Here is a 19,360-nt window from a genome sequence, read left to right on the forward strand (position 1 = left end):
AGGCTGGCGGGCGGGGACCACAGGACTCACACAGGCCTCACCCTGTCATTAGCAGGCAGGACTCTTCCTCCCAAGAGTGCAGCCCAGATTCTGGGTCAGCATCCACCTGATTGGCCCTTGTCCTCTACCTTGGCAGCCTCTGCCGCGATGGGACCACCTGCCCTGGCTTCAGCCCATCCTTCCACCTGGGGCCCATCTGCAGCCTGGGCACTGAGGTTGCTCAGCTAGTCTGGTCACATGTGACCCCCACACACTGTGACAGGCGAGCCTTGCTCCCTGAGTGAGGAAGGGGCGCTCAGGGGCCTCCAGTCTCTCTCAGATCCTGGGGGCTCTGGAGCCCTTCATGCCCACAACCTCTTTGGTCAGGGTCACAGGTTCTTTGGTTCAAAGCTGAACCAGGCATGGGCCCGAGCCAGGGCCACCTCCTTCCAAGAAGACCTCACTGGATCACCTTTTCTGTATGGCTTTTGGGGTGAGAGTTAGGTGCTGGCTAAAAGCAGCATTCCAAAGAGAGGAAAACCATGCGTACGCCTCTTCTGGGGCCTCGTGGTGCTGGGTCCAGCGACAGCTCCTGGAAAACATCACTGAACGGGACAGGAGAACCTGAGTGGCTTCTCTGCTCACTGGAGTTCATCATGAAAACAACTGAAAACCGGCCCACGGAGGCACTGTGATTCCACCGCAGGATTAGGGGGCCCGGGAGGTTCTAACGCCGTCCACATGCGCTTCTCTAGGCGATAAAACTAAAAATAGGAATTTCATTCCATTTTTTTTTAAAGAGAGAGAGAGAGAGAGAGAGAGAGAGAGAGAGAGAGAGAGAGAGAAAGGATTTTTTAAATATTTATTTTTCAGTTTTCGGTGGACACAACATCTTTCTTTGTATGTGGTGCTAAAGATCAAACCCAGCGCCCCTCGCATACCTGGTGAGCGCACTACCACTTGAGCTGCATCCCCAGCCCCCCTTCCATTTTAAATGCTTGAAAGTTAGCTCTATGTAGTACCTGCTCCTTAAGGACAATTTGGAACACAGAGAAGCCAGGGAAGGAAACAAACCCAACTGTGGCCTCACCACTTCAGCACAACAAAAAACACAACAGGCAGAGACTTCCCGGATTTCTGGAATGATCACTAGCATTGACGTGCACGCTGGATCCCTGTTGCCCCTGGTGGAAACCCTGCCTGTAACCCTCTGTTGGTGGCTCCTCCGTGTTCTTCCCAGAAGGACTCCCCATGAGCGACAGTGGCAGAGCTGAGAGTTTGAAGCCCAGGAGAAAGCACGGAAGCAGCAACAAGGGATGAGGGAGAAGGGCCCCCAGGTGTCACTCTTCCCGGGATGACAAAGGTGATCTGGGGGTTGTGTCGTCATTGTCAGGGCGACAGCCTACTCCACTTGTAGGATACTCCAGTCTCCAGACCCAGACGGCGATTGGGAAACAGAGTGGTTGCACAAGACATGAATGGACTCCTTCAGAAAGCCCCAGCCCAGTGGGTGGGGTCGCAGCCTCCTGTGCGAGCAGAAGCCCCCGGGGAAGTGGTGTGGCCATTGCTCCTGGAACCCCATCGCCTGCCCACTCAGGCCAGCTAATTCTATTGGCCTGCACTTGATCTCTCCAGGAGGCCATGGAAGTATAAATAATAAAGCAAGAAGGGCAGATCCATTTGGCCGGCCCAGCAGATTCCTCCTGGAGGTACTGTGAGTATGAAACTTTCCCTGTGGAAAAAAACAGGGATTCTTGTGTATTCCTCAGGAAGTTGGCTCAGATTGAGAGGATGGACAGTCCTGTCCAAGGAGGGTGTCTTGAAGAAAATTCCAGGAGAGTTCCCACAGTTGGGGAACTCCTCTGGGGGAGTTTTGCAGGGCAGCCTCCAGGGAGGCCCAGATTCACTCCCATGGGCTTCTAGGTCCAGCACTTTCCTAGAGGGACAGCCTTAGGGATGTGAGGACGGAGGTGGTCTTGAGAGATGAGGTGCCCTTCCAACTGGAGTCCACCTCTGACCTCTGGCTCTGGCCACGGTCAGCCTTGTAGGTGAGCTGTCTGTGTACCTTCAGCTCTTCCCAGGACACAGTCTGTATCCATCAACCCACCAGACCATGACCAAGCCGCCTGTTTAGAGCGTTTTTGAGGAATTGCCTCCACTAACTGGATTCCATGCTGACCCGCGACTGCAACACACTGTGACGCTACTCTCTGTTCTCGCTGGGCCTGGGCTGCCCCTTTATAGCACAAGTGAGCCTGAAGTTAATGGCCACTCAGACTTTTCAGTCCCTGTATTCCCTCATTCTAGAATGAAGTCACTGCAGGGGAGGAGGACCAGCCAGGCAAAGAGGTGGAAAGTTCTTGAGGGTTTGGAGGAGTCTCTGGGGCTGGCCTGGGCTTCTCTTCTCAGGTGTGAGAGCTACCTGTTTGCTTATTCTGCAGCATCTATGTGGGCCATTCCTTGGGCATTGTCACAGGGTCCCAGAACCTGGCTCCAGTGATAGCACATAAAGTATTTCCTAAAAAGAAAGAAATTCTCAGGGCAAATTAATAAGTGGGGAGGCTCCATGCTGTGTCTCCCAGGAAGGAATGTAAAAGATATGGCGATGGTCAGTAGAATTCTTTTATGGGGCTTCTCCCACTTCCCACAGAGGGAAGAGGAGGGACTTTAGCACTACTTGCTCTAAACTTGCTTTGAAAAATAATTATTTAATCTCTAAAATGTGTAGAACAATTTTTCTCTTAAAACAATTTCAATCTTTTAAAATGGGTAGACCACAGACCATACCTGGGCTGTCTCTTCAAGTTCAGGGCTTTGGTTCAATCTTCTTTTGGGATGCCAAGGCACACCTCCAGGAAAGTCCCTTCGGTTCTTTGAGCCCCAGGGAGGACAATGAGTGTACCCAAGTTCTACACACTCTTTCGGGGACTCCAGAAAGAGCCTGAGATAAGCTGGGGTCTTGGAGGGCTTGGGGTTCCTTCCTCAATGTGGGAAGGAATGACTGATGTGTCCAAGGGAACATTCTGGTTGCCTGATGCCCGCTCTGTTGGGCTGAAGACTTTGGGGACGGGAACTTGTCTGAGCTTCCTATATATTGTCCCACTGGCTTGAGGAAGGATGTCACACACCTTTTCCTGGCCAGCAGCTTCATCACAGAGGAGAGAGGTAGGAGACTAGACATTAGCAAGGGTGGGGGGAGGCAGGGGAGGCCTTTCCCCTGAAGTGAGGGGTCCCACCTCTGGGCAGGAGCAGAACTTCACAGCCCATATGTCCCCTGGTGGCTCCCCAATCTCCTTTCCCCAACCTGCTGGTGATAAACGAGGAAGCACTTTGTAAAATCACAAATCTCACCAGTGAACCCTCTGTAGCCACACCCAGGGATCCAGCCAATCTCAGATCAAAAATATTTGGGACAAGTCTGAAATGTTCAGATTTTTTTTTCTTTGCCTATTCCCTAATCGATAGAGTATGACAACTACTTATGTAATATGTCACATTAGGCATTATCAGTAATGTAGAGGTGATTTAAAGCATTTGGGAGGGTGCATGTAGGCTGCCTGGAAAGACTGTGCTGTTTTATGGAAGGACTTAAACATCCAAGGATTTTGGCGTCCTTGGGGGATCCTGAAACTCACCCTCCATGGACACTGAGGGATGGATTATTAAGCCCACTGTCATACCTCATTTAGAGGGAAATTCCAATCAGGGCAGAGGGAGGTGGAGGTGGTGCCCCCATCCCTTCTGTGGGGAGCCCTTTCTGCAGGGTGGGGATTTGCAGCACCTGTGCTGCTAGAGCAGATGGCTTCTCACTTGGGTGGGGTCTGTCTCGTGGGTCAGTGAGACACTGTTTCATCTAGTCACAGGAGAAGGAAATTATTTTTCTAAATGAATAGGGAACGTGAGGCTAGAATAGTCAGGGAACGGAGACACTTACTTTAGTAGCCCTCTCTGCCCCATGATGTCCCATGGGGTTCCATTTCTATCTTGTTCTTTTCCCTCTTGATTTTATTTTATTTAGTTCAGGTGACAACCAAACACACACACACACAGAGACACATTCCAAATTAAAACCCAACAAGAATTGCTCAACGTAGGAGAGTAACCTATCAATTCATTGGGTAATAACCAGTTGCTCAGCTATTTTAATTGATGGAACAAAAAATTGAGCCTGCTCAGGCATCTGGCAAATGTGGGTCACTTTAGCATCTATGATGACAAGGAAAGGCCCACAGTGGGACTAGTGTGGGCTGGTGGGGAGCAAGGCCAGGCCCTTCACACTTGGGGGTTGCTGGAAGGGATGGATGCCCAGAGACCGCTGGGATACAGGCTTGTAGAGGTAAGGGAGGCTGAGACCCAGCCAGCAAGTGCACTGCGTCCCCTGGGGTAGGGCAACCAGCTGATCAGCAGCGTCTGGTGGGAAGAGGCCAAACTCCACAGCACCCTCAAGTTAATAGGCAAAGATACTGGCAGACACCCTAGAGGGTAAAGAGATTTGCCTGGTGCCCCAATGTGTATGTGGGAGAAGACCAAGGCCTGGACTTTAATTCTCAGATCAGTTCTCACTTCTGAAACTGTAGTAGGTACAACCTGGTGGGGGTCAGCAGTTCCACTGCACAGCCAGTCAGCTCATGTCACGCCGAGCCTTTCTGCCCGCCCCATCCTGCCTCACACGCCCAGCTCCTGCCCTGTTGCTGCCAGGCTTTGCCCCTCAGGTGGCTGGCAACCCTCCTGCCAGCTACTGAGTGACATGTCCAAGCCTCTCTACTCGTAGGCATTGGGAAATAGCACACGGCATGGCTGGCAATCTACTGGGAATAACAGAAACTTCTATTTTTAATCCAGGCAGCCTTTGGGAGCTCCTGAGATCGGCTGCTTTCCATTATCTATTTTCTTTTGTTTATCTGAAGCATAATTAAGGATTCTACCTTTTTCTCGCCTATAATCTATTTTCAGATCACCCATGGAGTCTGGGTTCATCACAAATCATTTTTAATTTTCACCAAAACATCGTCCTGGAGAGTGGAAGGTGCTTAGAGAACTCCTGGGCTCAGGAGATTCTTTCCAGAATGCCACAAACCCCCGAGGACGTAAGGCCAGAGCATGGAGCCCCCACTTGATGGTTCTGGCATTGAAATATGCACATAATACTTGTCAAGATGCTTCTGGCTTCAGGACCTTGACCATGTAACTGCCAGTGTGCAGGGAGGGTGGGCGCTGGCCCCAGTTTCTCTACAAAGCCCTGCCATACACCCTCTTTGTGCTCTGGCTTGTTTTCCCTTCCCCCTGGGGCAGTGTGGAGTCCCCTCCCTAGCTGCCAGTCTGCTGTCCAGGACATCCAGGGAAGACTGAGGGCAGCACTCCCAGCAAGCCACCAAACAGTTCTAAAGCTCACCCTCATTGGACCGCTGGAGTCACATGCCCCTCCCTGAACTTGCCCTCATCGGATTAGGCTGGTCTCGCGGACCAATCAGTAGCAGGATAAGGAGATTGCCCTCCGCCAATCAGGTCCTGCCTTGGAGCTAAAAGTAGAGGCACCTGGGTGGCCTGAAGGAGGAGTTGATAGTGGTCAATGTCCCAGGAAATTATATATGCCATGTCCTGCACCCTGGGGACTGATCACAGTCACCAGCTGTCTGATGCTGTCTGATGCACTCCAAAAGGGAGCTCTCCAGAGTCCTGACCCTAGGACCTGAGCGGAGCTGGATGTTACCAGGGGCTGCATCCTGGGTCGACTCCTTCTCTTTCTGGTCCTGGTCCCTTCACTTCCTGCGGCCTCCTCCTAAGACAGCTGTCAATCCCTGACATGCACCTGCTTCCAGGGAAGCCAGTCTGAGGCAACCAGGGACAGCTTCCCTGCTGAGGAGCTCATCCTTTCCCGGGGATTACAGACTCCTGGAGATGTCAGTTAGGGTGACACAGTGAGTGATGTAACAGAGGACCCAGCAGAGAGATCTGCCTTCGCTTTCCATGTAGATTAGTAAAAGCCAATGAAAGCAGTGTACCCAACCAGAAAAATCAACTCACTTTGTAGAACATCAGGCTTTGGTGGCTCTCTGTAGCCTTAGGAGAGAGAGAGATGGAAGGAAAACATCCAACAAAATTCTCGTCCCCAGAAAGCTCACAGTGCCACTGGGAGGTGTCAGAGCTGAGAGGCTTTTGATGAGAGGGCACTCCTGCAGCCAGGAAGATGTGGCTTTTCCAATCCATGCCACCACCCCTTCCCTTCCTTGGGAGGAGGTTTACTGGAGGCAGAGTTCTTTCTCCTGTAGAGGATGTCCATCACCTAGAGGACATGTGATCTTACACAAAGAGCACCAATTTTGCAAATTAGTCACACTCCTTTTGGTTATAAGGAAAAAAAAATGTCCAACTCAAATCATCCAACCCTAAAATCGAAATCCATTGGCTCTTATAACTTAGAAAAATGAAGGTGGGTGGGTGGGCATCTGGTAAAGGTTGATCCAAGGACTCCAAAGATGTCATGATGTGCCACTGTCCATTTCTCTCTTTCCATCTCTCCCTGTCTTCTCTCCATGTAGAAGTCAGGACTACATTCAGTTTTGGGGGCTTTATCATTAAGCCAATCACCCCATAGTTAAGAGAACTTTGCATTCTCCAGGAAAGACACCCATTAATTTGACTTATGTCACAGTCTGTGACATAAAGGATGAATTTTGATGGTGTGTTCTGGGTCCCATGCCCACACTGTGGGGCATTCTTATGATGAGGTGGAGAGTAGATGTTCCTCAAAGGAATGGATTCACTGCTACCATAAGATGGGGAGGGAAGTGTACAAGAGCTATCACTCTTGAAGGGCCCAGGACCAGGAAGACAAGGGACAGAGCAAGAGTGAGGGGCCCAGGACCAGGAAGACAAGGGACAGAGCAAGGGTGCAGTGCCAGGGAACACCCAGGTCTCTCACTTATAAAATGGAGATATGGGGAGGCTATAAATGTCATCCTGGATGTCAAAGCACTCAGCAGCCTCTACATACAGCCCCTGTTAGTCACTGCGTTTCTTCTTCCACCTGGTCTTCCACGTGGATAAGGTGGGACAGTGGATCTCCTTTGATTTTCTCTGCTAACCTGAGATCTACTACTCAACAGGACAATCCCCAAGGACAATGAACCTCCCACTGGGCCTGGCCCTGTTTCTGGCTGGCCTTCTCGCCACAGAAGGGCTTCTCTCGCCCAATGTCTCTCGACTTAGCTATGGAGACCTGAGCCAAGCCCAAGGGTTGAAAGCAAAGAGGATCGCCCATGAGCTGGCAAAGCGCAACATGGAGTTTGGCTTCAAGCTGCTCAAGAAGTTGGCCTCCAGAGGCTCCAGGCAGAACATCTTCTTCTCTCCCCTGAGCATCTCCACTGCCTTCTCCATGCTGTCCCTGGGTGCCCAGGACTCCACCCTGGAAGAGATTAAGCAGGGTTTCAGCTTCAGGGAGATGCCCGCCAGAGACCTTCACCAGGGGTTCTATTACCTCATCCGCAAGCTGAACCAGGAGAAGCAGGGCACCAAGCTGGCGATCGGAAACGTTCTGTTCCTGGATCAGAAGCTGAAGCTACAACGGAACTTCCTGAGAGAGACCAAGAATATGTATGAAGCAGAAACTGTGCCCACCAACTTCCAGGACTTGGAATATACTCAGAAGCAGATCAACAACTATGTCAGTCAGAAAACCCAGGGGTTAATCAACAACCTGATCAGGAGTATAGACCCTGGCACTGTGATGATTCTGGCAAACTTCATTTACTTTCAAGGTAAGGTTTGAGACATGCTGGCGTGGAGAGGAGAGGATGACCAATAGGCATGGATTAAAAACCTGGATTGGCCTCTTGCTTGCTCTTGACCTTGAATTTCTACGTAATGAATCTCTCACTTCATAGAATGAGGATATTGATAGATACCATATAAGGCTTTTTAAAGATGTAGTTGGATAAGTTTCAGTGGTATAGTGAATATCGAGTGGATGCTAGTCATCATAAACACTGTAGTCACTTTCTTTGTCTTTAAATTGAATACCATTTACATATAACCCATCTGGTTGTGTTTGGGAATCGAGGTGAAAATGTTTGTGAAAAGTGCTTTATAAAGCCTAACTTGTTCTCTATATGTCCATTTTCATTATCACTGATTATCCTAACATGACACTAGTTGATGTGGTTGGAGTGACATTCTCATCTTCATTTCTTAGATGAGGAAAAAAAAAAATGAAAATCAGGGACAGACTAATTACTTATCCATGTTTCAAAGCCAGTCAATGACAGTCAGGATTGGAACCCCTCTCTCTTGGCCTTGGGTGGGTATTTTTCCACTACACCAAGTAGACGTCCAGGATGGTGATTGTGTTTGGGTGGTGGTGATGATGAGTTTGGGGGGTACCTTATTCTCCTCTTCATATTGCCTAACTTCCCTGTGTCTAAGAGAAAACCTGAAATAGACCTTCGTTCCCCCCTCTGCACACAACCACTCACGTACCATGTGCACACGCAGAGGTTGGCCAAAACAGGTGAAAATCACAGAGGCCAACACCCCTCAGTTTAGACAAGATCTCTACGGGGATGTCAATACCATGGTTCAGTTCTCCCAAAGTTCACAAGGAAATTGATGGTTACTGAGGGGGGAAAAATCCAAAATCACAGTCTGTCCAATCCAGAGGGAAAGAAAAATGAATTTGGGATTTCTCAAAGTGCTACATCCCCTACTTCACCTCAGGACAACAGTGACACCAATAATGCTGACGGTGACCACCATCCACTCAACGATCACTATATCCAGTTATTGGGCTTGGCTGCTTTATCCCACCAAGTCTCCAAGTGAACCTAAGAGGCATCTGTCAATATCCTTGTTCTTCAAAGTAAGGACACTGAAGCCCAGGGAGATTGAGACACTTATCAAGGTTCTGCTTTTAGAGCAGCGAGGCCAGGGTTTGAACCCAGGGGTTGGCTCCCAGGGACCAATTCCGAGATCTGTGAGGGCAGCAGATTAGAAAAGACGCAGATCTGAGTTTACATGTGATGGGGTCAAAGCATCCTCAGGATCGAAAAAGAGAGATCAAACACCCAGAATTGAGCGTTCATTCCTCTCCAGCAAGCTCCCAAGGGCAGTGTGTCCCATTAGCTTTCTTGGCCCCAGGTGACAGTGGCTTTTTCAGGGGTGACTTGAAATAGAGCCAGGCATCTTCATTCGAGTCACACCCAAAGAGCCCCACTAATTGCCATCCAGCCCCCCCCCCCACTGGGGCATGATCTCCATGCTTTCTCAGCCTCAGGATCATCTTTGCTCAGGGCAGTCTACTGCTCTCCTCACCTCCTCATCCCTACTCCTCGTTTCCTTGAGAACATGTCACTGGACCTGAGTCCATCTCACAGGAAGTATCCGGGGCACAGGAAGAGGGCAGCCTCCTGGAGTTCTTCCCTGGTGCCCTAGAATACCCAGACCTTTTCTCTGAGTCTGCGTGGACAGAGGCTGGTGATTATTTGGATCTGGTCACCTCCTTTCTCTCTGGACACTCATCTCACTTTGCCTTTCAATCCTAAGCCAGGTGGCAACATAGATTTGATCCAAAAGAAACTAAAGAGGAAAATTTCTTTGTGGACAAAAGCAAAACAGTGAAGGTGCCCATGATGTTCCACGGAGGCATGTATGACGTGGGCTACGACGACCGGCTGTCCTGCACGCTCCTGGAGATCCCCTACAGTGGGAACATCACGGCCACCTTCGTTCTTCCCGAGGAGGGCAAAATGAAGCAACTGGAGGAGGGCTTGCAGGCGAACATTTTTGGCAGATGGAAAAGATTAATGTCAAAAAGGTAAAGAGGGCGCCTGGTGTAAGGAGTGTCTTGCTTCTCCCCCCGCCCCACTCTTTATTTCTTTCATCCCGAATTTATGAAGCTCTTACCACACAGCCAAGCCCTCTTCTGGGCTCTTTGAGACACTTCTGTTAGGGTAGGAGGTAGACTGGAGAAGTGTAAGAACACAGAAACACTTGACCCTGGAGAGGCAGTAAAACTGTGGGAGTGTGGTAGAGGTCAGGGAGGGCTTCCCAGGGGAGGTGGAATTTGAGCTAAGACTTTAAGGCTGTGTGTGGAAGGGAGAGAAGCAATGGATGTCTTTACTGAGCCTCTGCTATGACGATTGTGGGACCTGGGCACCAGGAGGAGGCACCAAGAGAGAAAGAGACGATGCTAGGGTGGACTGGGCATCCATGGGGGAAGGCGCCCTTAAGGAACTGCAGAACACAGCTCTGTTATCTAGTTACCTGAGAGCTCCTGACAGGGAAATTCTGGTTCCAGATGTTTCTGATCACGCCAGTGTTGGGGGAGGTGGAGCTGAGTGGCAGGTCACCCCAGGAGGGCTCTGCCAGCCCTACCTCTCCTCCCTGCTGTGGGAGCTGGGGAAAAAATAGGGGTTTGGGTGAGGCCTGGGTTCTCTTCTGTGATTTGGCCTTAGCAGTGTCAGCCTTGTAGGACCTTTGAAGAGGCCATGCGCCAATGTGACTTCTTTCCCCTCCTTCTGATTGGTTGAAGAGGAGGGCTCTAAAACTCTCAGCAGATCCTTGGAACCTCAGGCTTATTGAATGACAGGTGTCCTGCAGCGTGGTCTCCATCCTCAGGGGGAACCCCGCATGGCAGCTCACCCCCTGACGTAAAATGCAGGCTTCTATTAACACGGGGTGCCCCAAAGGGATGGGCAGCTTCCAGCCTGTGCCCCACAGAGTTGTAGAGTTCACAGGGGTGTCTTGGGGGCCTCTCTAGGGGCATGAGAGGTGTGGAAAGTGAAAGGAGGTGAGATATGGGAAGAATGTCAGGCCCTTGGCCCTCAGTTCACCCGTACTTCTGGCTTTGTGACAGAGACTGTGGTCCTATTGCCATCAGTATTGAAAGCACAGTGGCTGGGTCCACTACAGTTTTGCTGGTGCCCCAGAGCATCTCCAAGTTATTTGTGACAATTTCTCACAGGGCTGCCATTCTGGTGCTAGCACTGGGACTGCAAGTTCCCTCTCCCTGGCCCTTGCACCTTGTGTACTGTGACCATTGAGCCACCCCTAACTGCACACAGAGGCTCCTGGATAGTGCTGCACCTCTCTGTCTTCAGGATGAGGCCCACAGCCCTCCCTTTGTTTCCTGCCCAGGTGTGGGAAAGATGTTTTGAGATTTCCTGCAGGTTGGCACCAGCCTTCCCAGAGGCCTGGGGACAGGGGAAACAAAGCTCCTCACAGGACAGGAATAACTTAAGTAACTTCTCATGAAATCCATGTGCACCCTGCCCTCGGGGTCTCTTCCAGGGCCCCCCTCCCTGTCCTAGGACCTGGTCTGCCTCCCCCACCCCATGAGACTGTTCCCAGCATCCCCATGACTTGAGATGGGACCGCCCTGGCAGAAGGCCATGAGAGGAGGATCCCTTTCACCAGAAACATCCTGCCTCCTAAGCTCTGTGGCCTGGAATGACCAGTGGCAGTAATGCCCCCTCCTCCATAGGAAACCCCAGAGCTTCTTACCGGCTAGGGGACTTGCCTGAGGTCCCCAGGGGGGATTGCATGTCATCAGAACCCGACAGGCAGTGTTCCTACCTTCTGAACTCTTTCAGTCTGGCTGTCAGGTTGTCGGGTTATCTTAAAGTGCAGGCAGGAGCAGCCCAGACCTCTGGTTGTCCTCTACAGGAGCAGAGAGCAGGTGGGCTATTCCAGTGAGTTTTGTCTGTAGTCCCCTCCAGACTGGACAGTCTAAGAGAGACCAAAGGGAAAAAACCACCCCTTTCTCCAAAAGAGAAGTAACCACATCAACAGATGCACAACTAAAATACACCCACAAATTACAGGTTGGAGTTTAGCCTACAAATCCTGCTGCTCTGACTCCCCAGAGCAAAAACTCAGTTTTTGTTTTCCCAGGGGAAACAAAGCTTCAATTTCAAACAAAGCCCCTTCAGCACAGAGCTGATGGGGCTTTGAATTCGCCCTTTTTACTGATAATAAAATTTGAGAGTCCCATCCCAGATGAAAAATCTCATTCCACCTTCCAGCGTTGGTCCACGTTTTCTGGCTTCACTTGGAAGTCATTAAAGCTGATCTCCCCACTAGCACCTGGGATCCTGTGTCCTCTGACTGCTCAGTGATGTCGCCCTGGAAATTCTCTCCTTGCTTCTCTGCAGCAGCCAGCGCTTCTGATCCCTACTGAGTTATCTCCATCAGAGATCCAGATGTCATTAGTTTTTGGATCAGGGGCCCAGGGATGGCTCACAGCTCACAGAGTGGCTTCTGTGCAGGAAACACAGAGCAGGTGTGAGGCGGGCCTGTCACCCTGGCGCTGGCCTGCAGGGAGCCCCAAATGCTGTTGTTTCCCTTTTAGGTATCACTCCACTCTGATCTCTCCTCTGCAGGTAAAAGCCTGAAGCTTTGCCTCGAGTCACTGTCCCCTTGAGTCACTGTCCCCATCTCCTATCCTTTCATCCTCACAGTTCCTTCTCATCATTACTCAGGGTGCCCATGTTGGGGGGTCCAGGGTCAGTTTGGGGCTCCTCCTTCGCTACTTGCCAAAAACGCCAGCCTCCTGCTGGGGCCTGCTTCACCTGCTTCACCTCTGTCTCACTGTTTACTCCTCCCACAGCACCAGCTCTGTCTCCCCGTTGGCTCCTCCCACAGCACCAGCTCTGTCTCCCGTTGGCTCCTCCCACAGCACCAGCTCTGTCTCCCGTTGGCTCCTCCCACAGCACCAGCTCTGTCTCCCGTTGGCTCCTCCCACAGCACCAGCTCTGTCTCCCCGTTGGCTCCTCCCACAGCACCAGCTCTGTCTCCCGTTGGCTCCTCCCACATCACCAGCTCTGTCTCCCGTTGGCTCCTCCCACAGCACCAGCTCTGTCTCCCGTTGGCTCCTCCCACAGCACCACCTCTGTCTCCCGTTGGCTCCTCCCACAGCACCACCTCTGTCTCCCCGTGGGCTCCTCCCACAGCACGACCTCTGTCTCCCCGTGGGCTCCTCCCACAGCACCACCTCTGTCTCCCCGTGGGCTCCTCCCACAGCACCAGCTCTGTCTCCCCGTTGGCTCCTCCCACAGCACCAGCTCTGTCTCCCGTTGGCTCCTCCCACAGCACCAGCTCTGTCTCCCGTTGGCTCCTCCCACAGCACTACCTCTGTCTCCCGTTGGCTCCTCCCACAGCACCACCTCTGTCTCCCCGTGGGCTCCTCCCACAGCACCACCTCTGTCTCCCGTTGGCTCCTCCCACAGCACCACCTCTCTCTCCCCGTGGGCTCCTCCCACAGCACGACCTCTGTCTCCCCGTTGGCTCCTCCCACAGCACCACCTCTCTCTCCCCGTGGGCTCCTCCCACAGCACTAGCTCTGTCTCCCGTTGGCTCCTCCCACAGCACTACCTCTGTCTCCCGTTGGCTCCTCCCACAGCACCAGCTCTGTCTCCCGTTGGCTCCTCCCACAGCACTACCTCTGTCTCCCGTTGGCTCCTCCCACAGCACCACCTCTGTCTCCCGTTGGCTCCTCCCACAGCACTACCTCTGTCTCCCGTTGGCTCCTCCCACAGCACCACCTCTGTCTCCCCGTGGGCTCCTCCCACAGCACCACCTCTGTCTCCCCGTGGGCTCCTCCCACAGCACCACCTCTGTCTCCCGTTGGCTCCTCCCACAGCACCACCTCTCTCTCCCCGTGGGCTCCTCCCACAGCACCACCTCTGTCTCCCTTTGGCTCCTCCCACAGCACCACCTCTCTCTCCCCGTGGGCTCCTCCTCCTCTCCTGTGCTGGGCTCCGTGCCCGGCCTCCGGCCTGCGCCCATTCCTGTTGGGATTTTCCCCTCAGCCAGCAGCGCCCTGGGCTTCAGCACCATCCCCCCACCCCCAGGCCCAGGCTGCCAGATCTCTCACCTGAACTCCAGGGTCCTGACTCTGCCGGTTTCCCAAGCATCCCCCCACTTTCCCGGGGAGTCTAATAGGATCTTAGCCTGCCCTGTCTAGACTGCCATCCTGAGCCCCGCTGCAGGGCCTGCCCAGGACCACCGGCCCAATTTAAAACCCGGGAGTGGTCCTCCATCTATGGCTTCCCCTGGGCCCTTCCATCAGCCTGTCAGGAATCTCGGCTGGCCCTGCTGTAAACTGACTCTGGAACCTGGCCTCTCGCCTCCACCACTGTGACCCCAACACCTGACTGCCATGGAGGGGGGTCACCCCGCATCACCTCCTCACTCACCCCCACCCCAATACCACGAGGGTGCTCTTAATGGAGTGGACGGAGGGTCCCTCTAAACCCTGAAGGGACCGTGTCACTGCTACTGGGTTTCCAGGTTCCCTTCAGGGAAAAGGCCCATTCGCCTGGGTCCCTGCCTCCTTCAAGAGTTGCCCAGCATCCCTGTATTTTGGTTTATATTTCATTTTTTCCTGTAGCACTTGCCGCCTTCCGCCTGTGCGAATATGCCCACAGTGCTTTTCACTGTGTCCATTCCATGATCTGTCCTCCCTGCTGGAACACGGGTCAGGGGCAGGGAACCTTGCCTGTTCTGTTCACACATTCATCTCAAGCACCTAGAACAGCATCTGGTATTCAGCAGGCACTTAATAAGTATTTGCTGAATGAATGAATGAATGAATGAGTGGAAAGGTAGACTTGGGAGTCGTCTGGCCGGCTCTTGGTATTCCAGGTCCTAGGACTGAATGAGATTCCAGGGGGAGGGACAGAGGGCAGGCAGAGAGGAAGAGAGGACCTGGTCCTGGGTGCCATGACTGTCATCTTTCTTTTGGCCTAAGTAGGACTTTTCTGCTCACGCCTGTCACTTTTAACTCCCCAGGGTTGTCAATGTGTTCGTGCCCAGGCTCCACATCTCCGGTACCTATAACCTGAAGAACACTCTCTCCCAACTGGGCATCAGTAAAATCTTTGAGGAGAACGGTGACCTCACCCGAATCTCCCCCTACCGCAGCCTCAAAGTGAGCGAGGTAAGGCTGCCCTGCCGCTGCCCTCCAGCAGAGGGCGCGCCACGTTGCCTGGCAGAGGCATCACACAGGGACCAGGCCAGGGAGGAAGCAGCCTTGCCACCTGCCACACAGGCCGGGCTGGAGTCTGGCTCTCCCCCGACCAGAGAAAACCCTAAGGCCTCCCCAAGCCTTTGATTCCAGTCTTTAGCACTGGAACTGCCACTCTCTTGGTGCTATGTTGAAAGCTGATTCAATGCAACAAACTGATGAGGTCCTGGAACATTTATCAGGCCTAGAGCACGGGGCAGGTAAGGCATCAGATTTAGCAGGGACAACAGGAGACACTCAGTTAAATTCGATATTCAGATACACAATGAGTTTTTTGAGCATAAAAATTATTGCATGAGACATATTCTTGGTCAAATGTATTCATAACTTATCTTGAATCCAAATTTGACTGAATGTCCTGTGTATTGTCCAGCAGACCTACTTTGGAGTAAAAAGGGCACCGCAAGGGGAAGGATTTCAGAATCAGAGAAGAGTGTGGGGGATGGTCCATGGGAGGGAGGGGCGTGGCCAAAGGCAGCAGGTGAGGGCTGGTACCCGTGGGTGAAGGGAGGCTCCAGCCACTCCGGGAGAAATATGGGTAACCAAGCTGAGCCAACCGTTTTGAATCCGAAGACAGATTCAGCTTTATCTTCCAGCTAGCAAGAAGAAAGAAACACGAAGCCGATAGAATTTTCTAGCTGTTGAGTTTTTCTACTTTGGTTTTGAGAGTTCCCAAATGTTGAAGGCCGCCAGCTTCCCCTTCCCACGGGCCTTCACTGAGTTCCAAGGCTCCTTTCTCTCATCTAGTGAGGTATCCGGGCACCCCTGACGCTAGCAGAGGATACTGGCCAGTTTCCTGCAAGGAAAATTGTTGGAATTTTGTAGACAAGAAAGAAGTTTGTTGGTGTCTCACAAGGGACCATCCATTCTCCAGAACCTGTCACCTGGTCATGGATGCTGAGGCCACTGGGGTGGATCTGGGGCCTGAGACATCTCCAGAGGCTAATCTGGAGGCTGGCTCCCTCTCAACCATCCATCAGGTTGAGCTAAGATTCCATAGACCCTTTCTGCCACCATCATGATGGAAGGTCCCCTGACATTTATGGGAAGGGTAATCAGCCCCCTGTCTCCCTGTTATCACTGACCCTCCCCACCCCACACACGCATGTACACCATCTTCGGGCTGCATCTGTTTGTCAAGTATCATTCCACAATGACAGGAACCTTGGCACATTACAGCTGTGCCGAGTAACTTTGGCTAAGTTGTCTCCCTCTCTGGTCTCTTGCTTCTGCCCATCATGGCCTCTGAGTGTCTTGGCAGGCACTGACCTCGCTCTTGATTCCCACAGGCTGTGCACAAGGCTGAGCTGAAGATGGACGAGAAGGGGACAGAGGGGGCCGCAGGCTCTGGAGCGCAGACACTGCCCATGGAGACTCCACAAAATGTCAAGTTGAACAGACCCTTCCTGATGATGGTCTACGAGAAACTCACACCTTCCATGATCTTCCTGGCAAAGATTGTTAACCCTTCTGGTAAATAAAGGGTCGTCCTGCTGTCTGCAGCTCTCAACCATGGCCTGAGGCTGAACCTCCTTGGGCTGGAGGCCCCAGGCACATTCTAACCCAGTCCCTAGGGTCACTCTGTCCCAAGGGTGCCCAGTGAGCGCCACCGTGGGCTTTTGGGACTCCTGTGCTCCATCACGTCCTGGGGATCCCTCCTCGCCCTCTCAGACTTGGGGACCATGCACCACACTGAACCCACTTGCCCGTGTCCCCTCCCTGGCAGGCAAAGGGCCTTTGTTTTTTCAATCAACAAACGCTCCTCCCTATGCCAAGTCTGTGGGTTGAGGTGGGTATTTGGGGGAAGGTGTGAGCCACAGCAAGTGCCTAGGGTTGGCATGAGAGTGACCCGAGTTCACATCCTGGATAAGTTGTCTTTGTGAAAGCCATGCCCCCTCTGAGCTTCTCTTTCCCTTTTCTGAGAGAAGGATCATGACTCTCCCCCGCGGGGCTCTAAGAAGGACAGCACCCTGCGTCAGTTCCCTTTGGAGAGTCGTGAATGTGAGTCTTTGCTATATCTACTGCACGACTGTACATCCAGAGCAGTCACAGGGGACCAGGCTTCCAGGTGGACGGCAAAGCGTCAGGAATGGCCTAGCTCTTGGGCAGCATGAGAAGGGGAACTGGGGTAGCAGCCGGGACTCAGTGCAGCTTTGTCTGTCAGGTGTGCCAGTGTGTGTGTACGGGCTGGAAGGGGAGGAGCCCACCCTAACAGAGCAGCTCCTCCCAGAGTTTTCTCCAGCACCTGTGGAGCCAGAAAGCAGCTCTGTCCTGGGCACCCACGGGCCCTGGAGCCCAGGCCGGGACTCTATGTGAGTTCTTCACATCGTCACATTTCCCCTGACCCAGCCACAGGTGGGTGTGAGAAGATACTAGAGGGCCACAGAAACCATCAGGGGTCATCTCAGGCATGTAACTGGGGACATAGTACTATCATCAGGAAAATCATCTAGTGACCGGGGGCCTTGGCAGGTTACTTAACTTCTCTGAACCTCAGCTTCTTCATTCGTTGGAAGGGAGCAGATGTTAGGAACTTCCCAAGGCTGAGGAGCTCTGAGAATCGTGCGAGACTGCACTGAGAGTTCCTGGCACCCAGTCGTTGGGTGGAGAGCAGTCATGGTCTTCAGCCCAACCTTCCTTGAGCCCCTAAGGGGACCCACTCTTTCCTAAAAGCTACCCTGCAGACATTTGCCTCTGCCCAATCCATGGGAATCCCCTCCTCCTGCCTTACAAGCTCCCACTCATCCTTTAATTCCCGGTTCATCTTGACCTCTTCATGAACCTTCCTCCACCTTCCAAGCATCATCCCTCACCTCCAGGTATGAGGATGCCTAGTGGCTCTGCATGTCCCTTCAACCTACCTAGGATGCGGTCTATTCTGCAGCGAGCCAGGATTCATGGTCTCTGGGCTCGCTGCTGGTACAAGCAGACTCGGTTCCTGTCTTCCTGGTGTTCATATCCAGTGGGAGAAACAGAAGCACTCAGAAATCTTTTGCGTGTGGTTACTTGACTATGACTACAACTGCAAACTTGTGATCACAGTTCCAGGGAGCACGATAAAGGGTGGTGGGGGCCCTTGAGAGAACGGGACAGCAGGATCTCATTAGGTCTGGGGATTGAGAAAAGGCTTTCACAGGGATGTGACATTTGGAGAGAGTTCCACATGCTGAGATCTCGTGTGTTTTTATGCTGTACGATTAATTACAACTGCATATAGGTGTGTTTTCCAGGGTAATTGGTGGTATATAAAATACCAATCATTTTTCAAATAGAAATTGTGCATAGTTTGACATATGAAAATCAATAGATGTGATTCACCACATGAATCATATCAAGGACAAAAATTGCATCATTATCTCAATAGATACAGAGAAAGCTTTCAACAAAATTCAGCATCCAATCATAATAAAAACACTGAAGAAACTAAGGATAGAAGGAACCTACCTCAATGTCATAAAGGTTACGGACCACAAACCTAAAGCCATCATCATAGAGTGAATGAGGAAAAGCTGAAGTCATTTCCTCTAAAATCAAGAGCCAGAAAGGATGTCCACTCTCATCACTCCTACTCAGTAGAGCACTTGAAATTCTGGCCAGAGCAGCTCGGCAAGAGAAGAAATGACAGGAATACAAATAGGAAAGGAAGAAGCAAAGTTATCAATGCTGACGATATGATCCTATGCTTAGAAGGTCCAGAATGCTCCACCCGACAGCCAGAGTGATACACAGTTTCAGTAAAGCAGCAGAATACAAAATCTGCACACAAAAATCAACAGCTTTCCTAAACACCAATAATGAACTCACTGGAAAAGAATCAGGAAAACAATCCCACTCACAATAGTCTAAAAAGTAAATAACAACCCCAGTAATAAATCTAACTATGTAGGTGAAAGACTTCTACAATGAAAGTTAGAGCACCCTGAAGAAAGTTGAAGACACTTAAAGATGGAAAGATTGCCCGTGTTCATGCACAGGCAGAATTAATATTGTTAAAACGGCCATATTCCCCAAAGGAGTATACATTGTATATTCACACATTCCTTCCATTACACTGAATACACACATTTGATTCAATCCCATTAAAATACCAATGACATTCTTCATAGAACTAGGAAAAAAAAAACAGTCCTGATATTCATTTGGAAGAATAAAAGACCTAGAACAGGCTAAGCAATTCTAAGCCAAAAAAGCAAGGCTGGGGGATCATAATATCTGACTTCAAATTATACTACAGAGCTACAGTAACAAAACCCATAGTGCTGGCACAGAAACAGACACACAGACCAGCGGCACAAAACAGAAGACACAGAGACAAACCCACATGTCTACAGTCGTCTGATCCTTGTAAAAAGTGCCAAAAAA

At 51.5% G+C, this 19,360-nt stretch overlaps 1 protein-coding gene across 1 annotated transcript; it reads left to right on the forward strand.

The window, feature by feature from the left end:
* The first annotated feature begins 1,675 nt into the window (after positions 1-1,675).
* Positions 1,676-16,479, forward strand: Serpina12 (serpin family A member 12). The gene is made up of 5 exons (XM_076847988.2): positions 1,676-1,688; positions 7,086-7,736; positions 9,517-9,787; positions 14,764-14,911; positions 16,288-16,479. Exons 2-5 carry the CDS (start codon positions 7,103-7,105, stop codon positions 16,477-16,479), a joined length of 1,245 nt encoding a protein of 414 aa, XP_076704103.1. The 5' UTR covers positions 1,676-1,688; positions 7,086-7,102.
* The last annotated feature ends 2,881 nt before the right edge of the window (positions 16,480-19,360 follow it).

Source organism: Callospermophilus lateralis, chromosome 3 (genome assembly GCF_048772815.1).
Source record: "Callospermophilus lateralis isolate mCalLat2 chromosome 3, mCalLat2.hap1, whole genome shotgun sequence".
NCBI lineage: Eukaryota > Metazoa > Chordata > Mammalia > Rodentia > Sciuridae > Callospermophilus > Callospermophilus lateralis.

Excerpts from the sequence above, each read along its gene's own strand:
- Serpina12 (XM_076847988.2), top strand. The coding sequence starts at position 7,103 with ATGAACCTCCCACTGGGCCTGGCCCTGTTTCTGGCTGGCCTTCTCGCC. Across the intron at positions 7,737-9,516 it reads AAACTTCATTTACTTTCAAG|CCAGGTGGCAACATAGATTT; the intron begins GTAAGGTTTGAG and ends TTCAATCCTAAG. Across the intron at positions 9,788-14,763 it reads AAAAGATTAATGTCAAAAAG|GGTTGTCAATGTGTTCGTGC; the intron begins GTAAAGAGGGCG and ends TTAACTCCCCAG.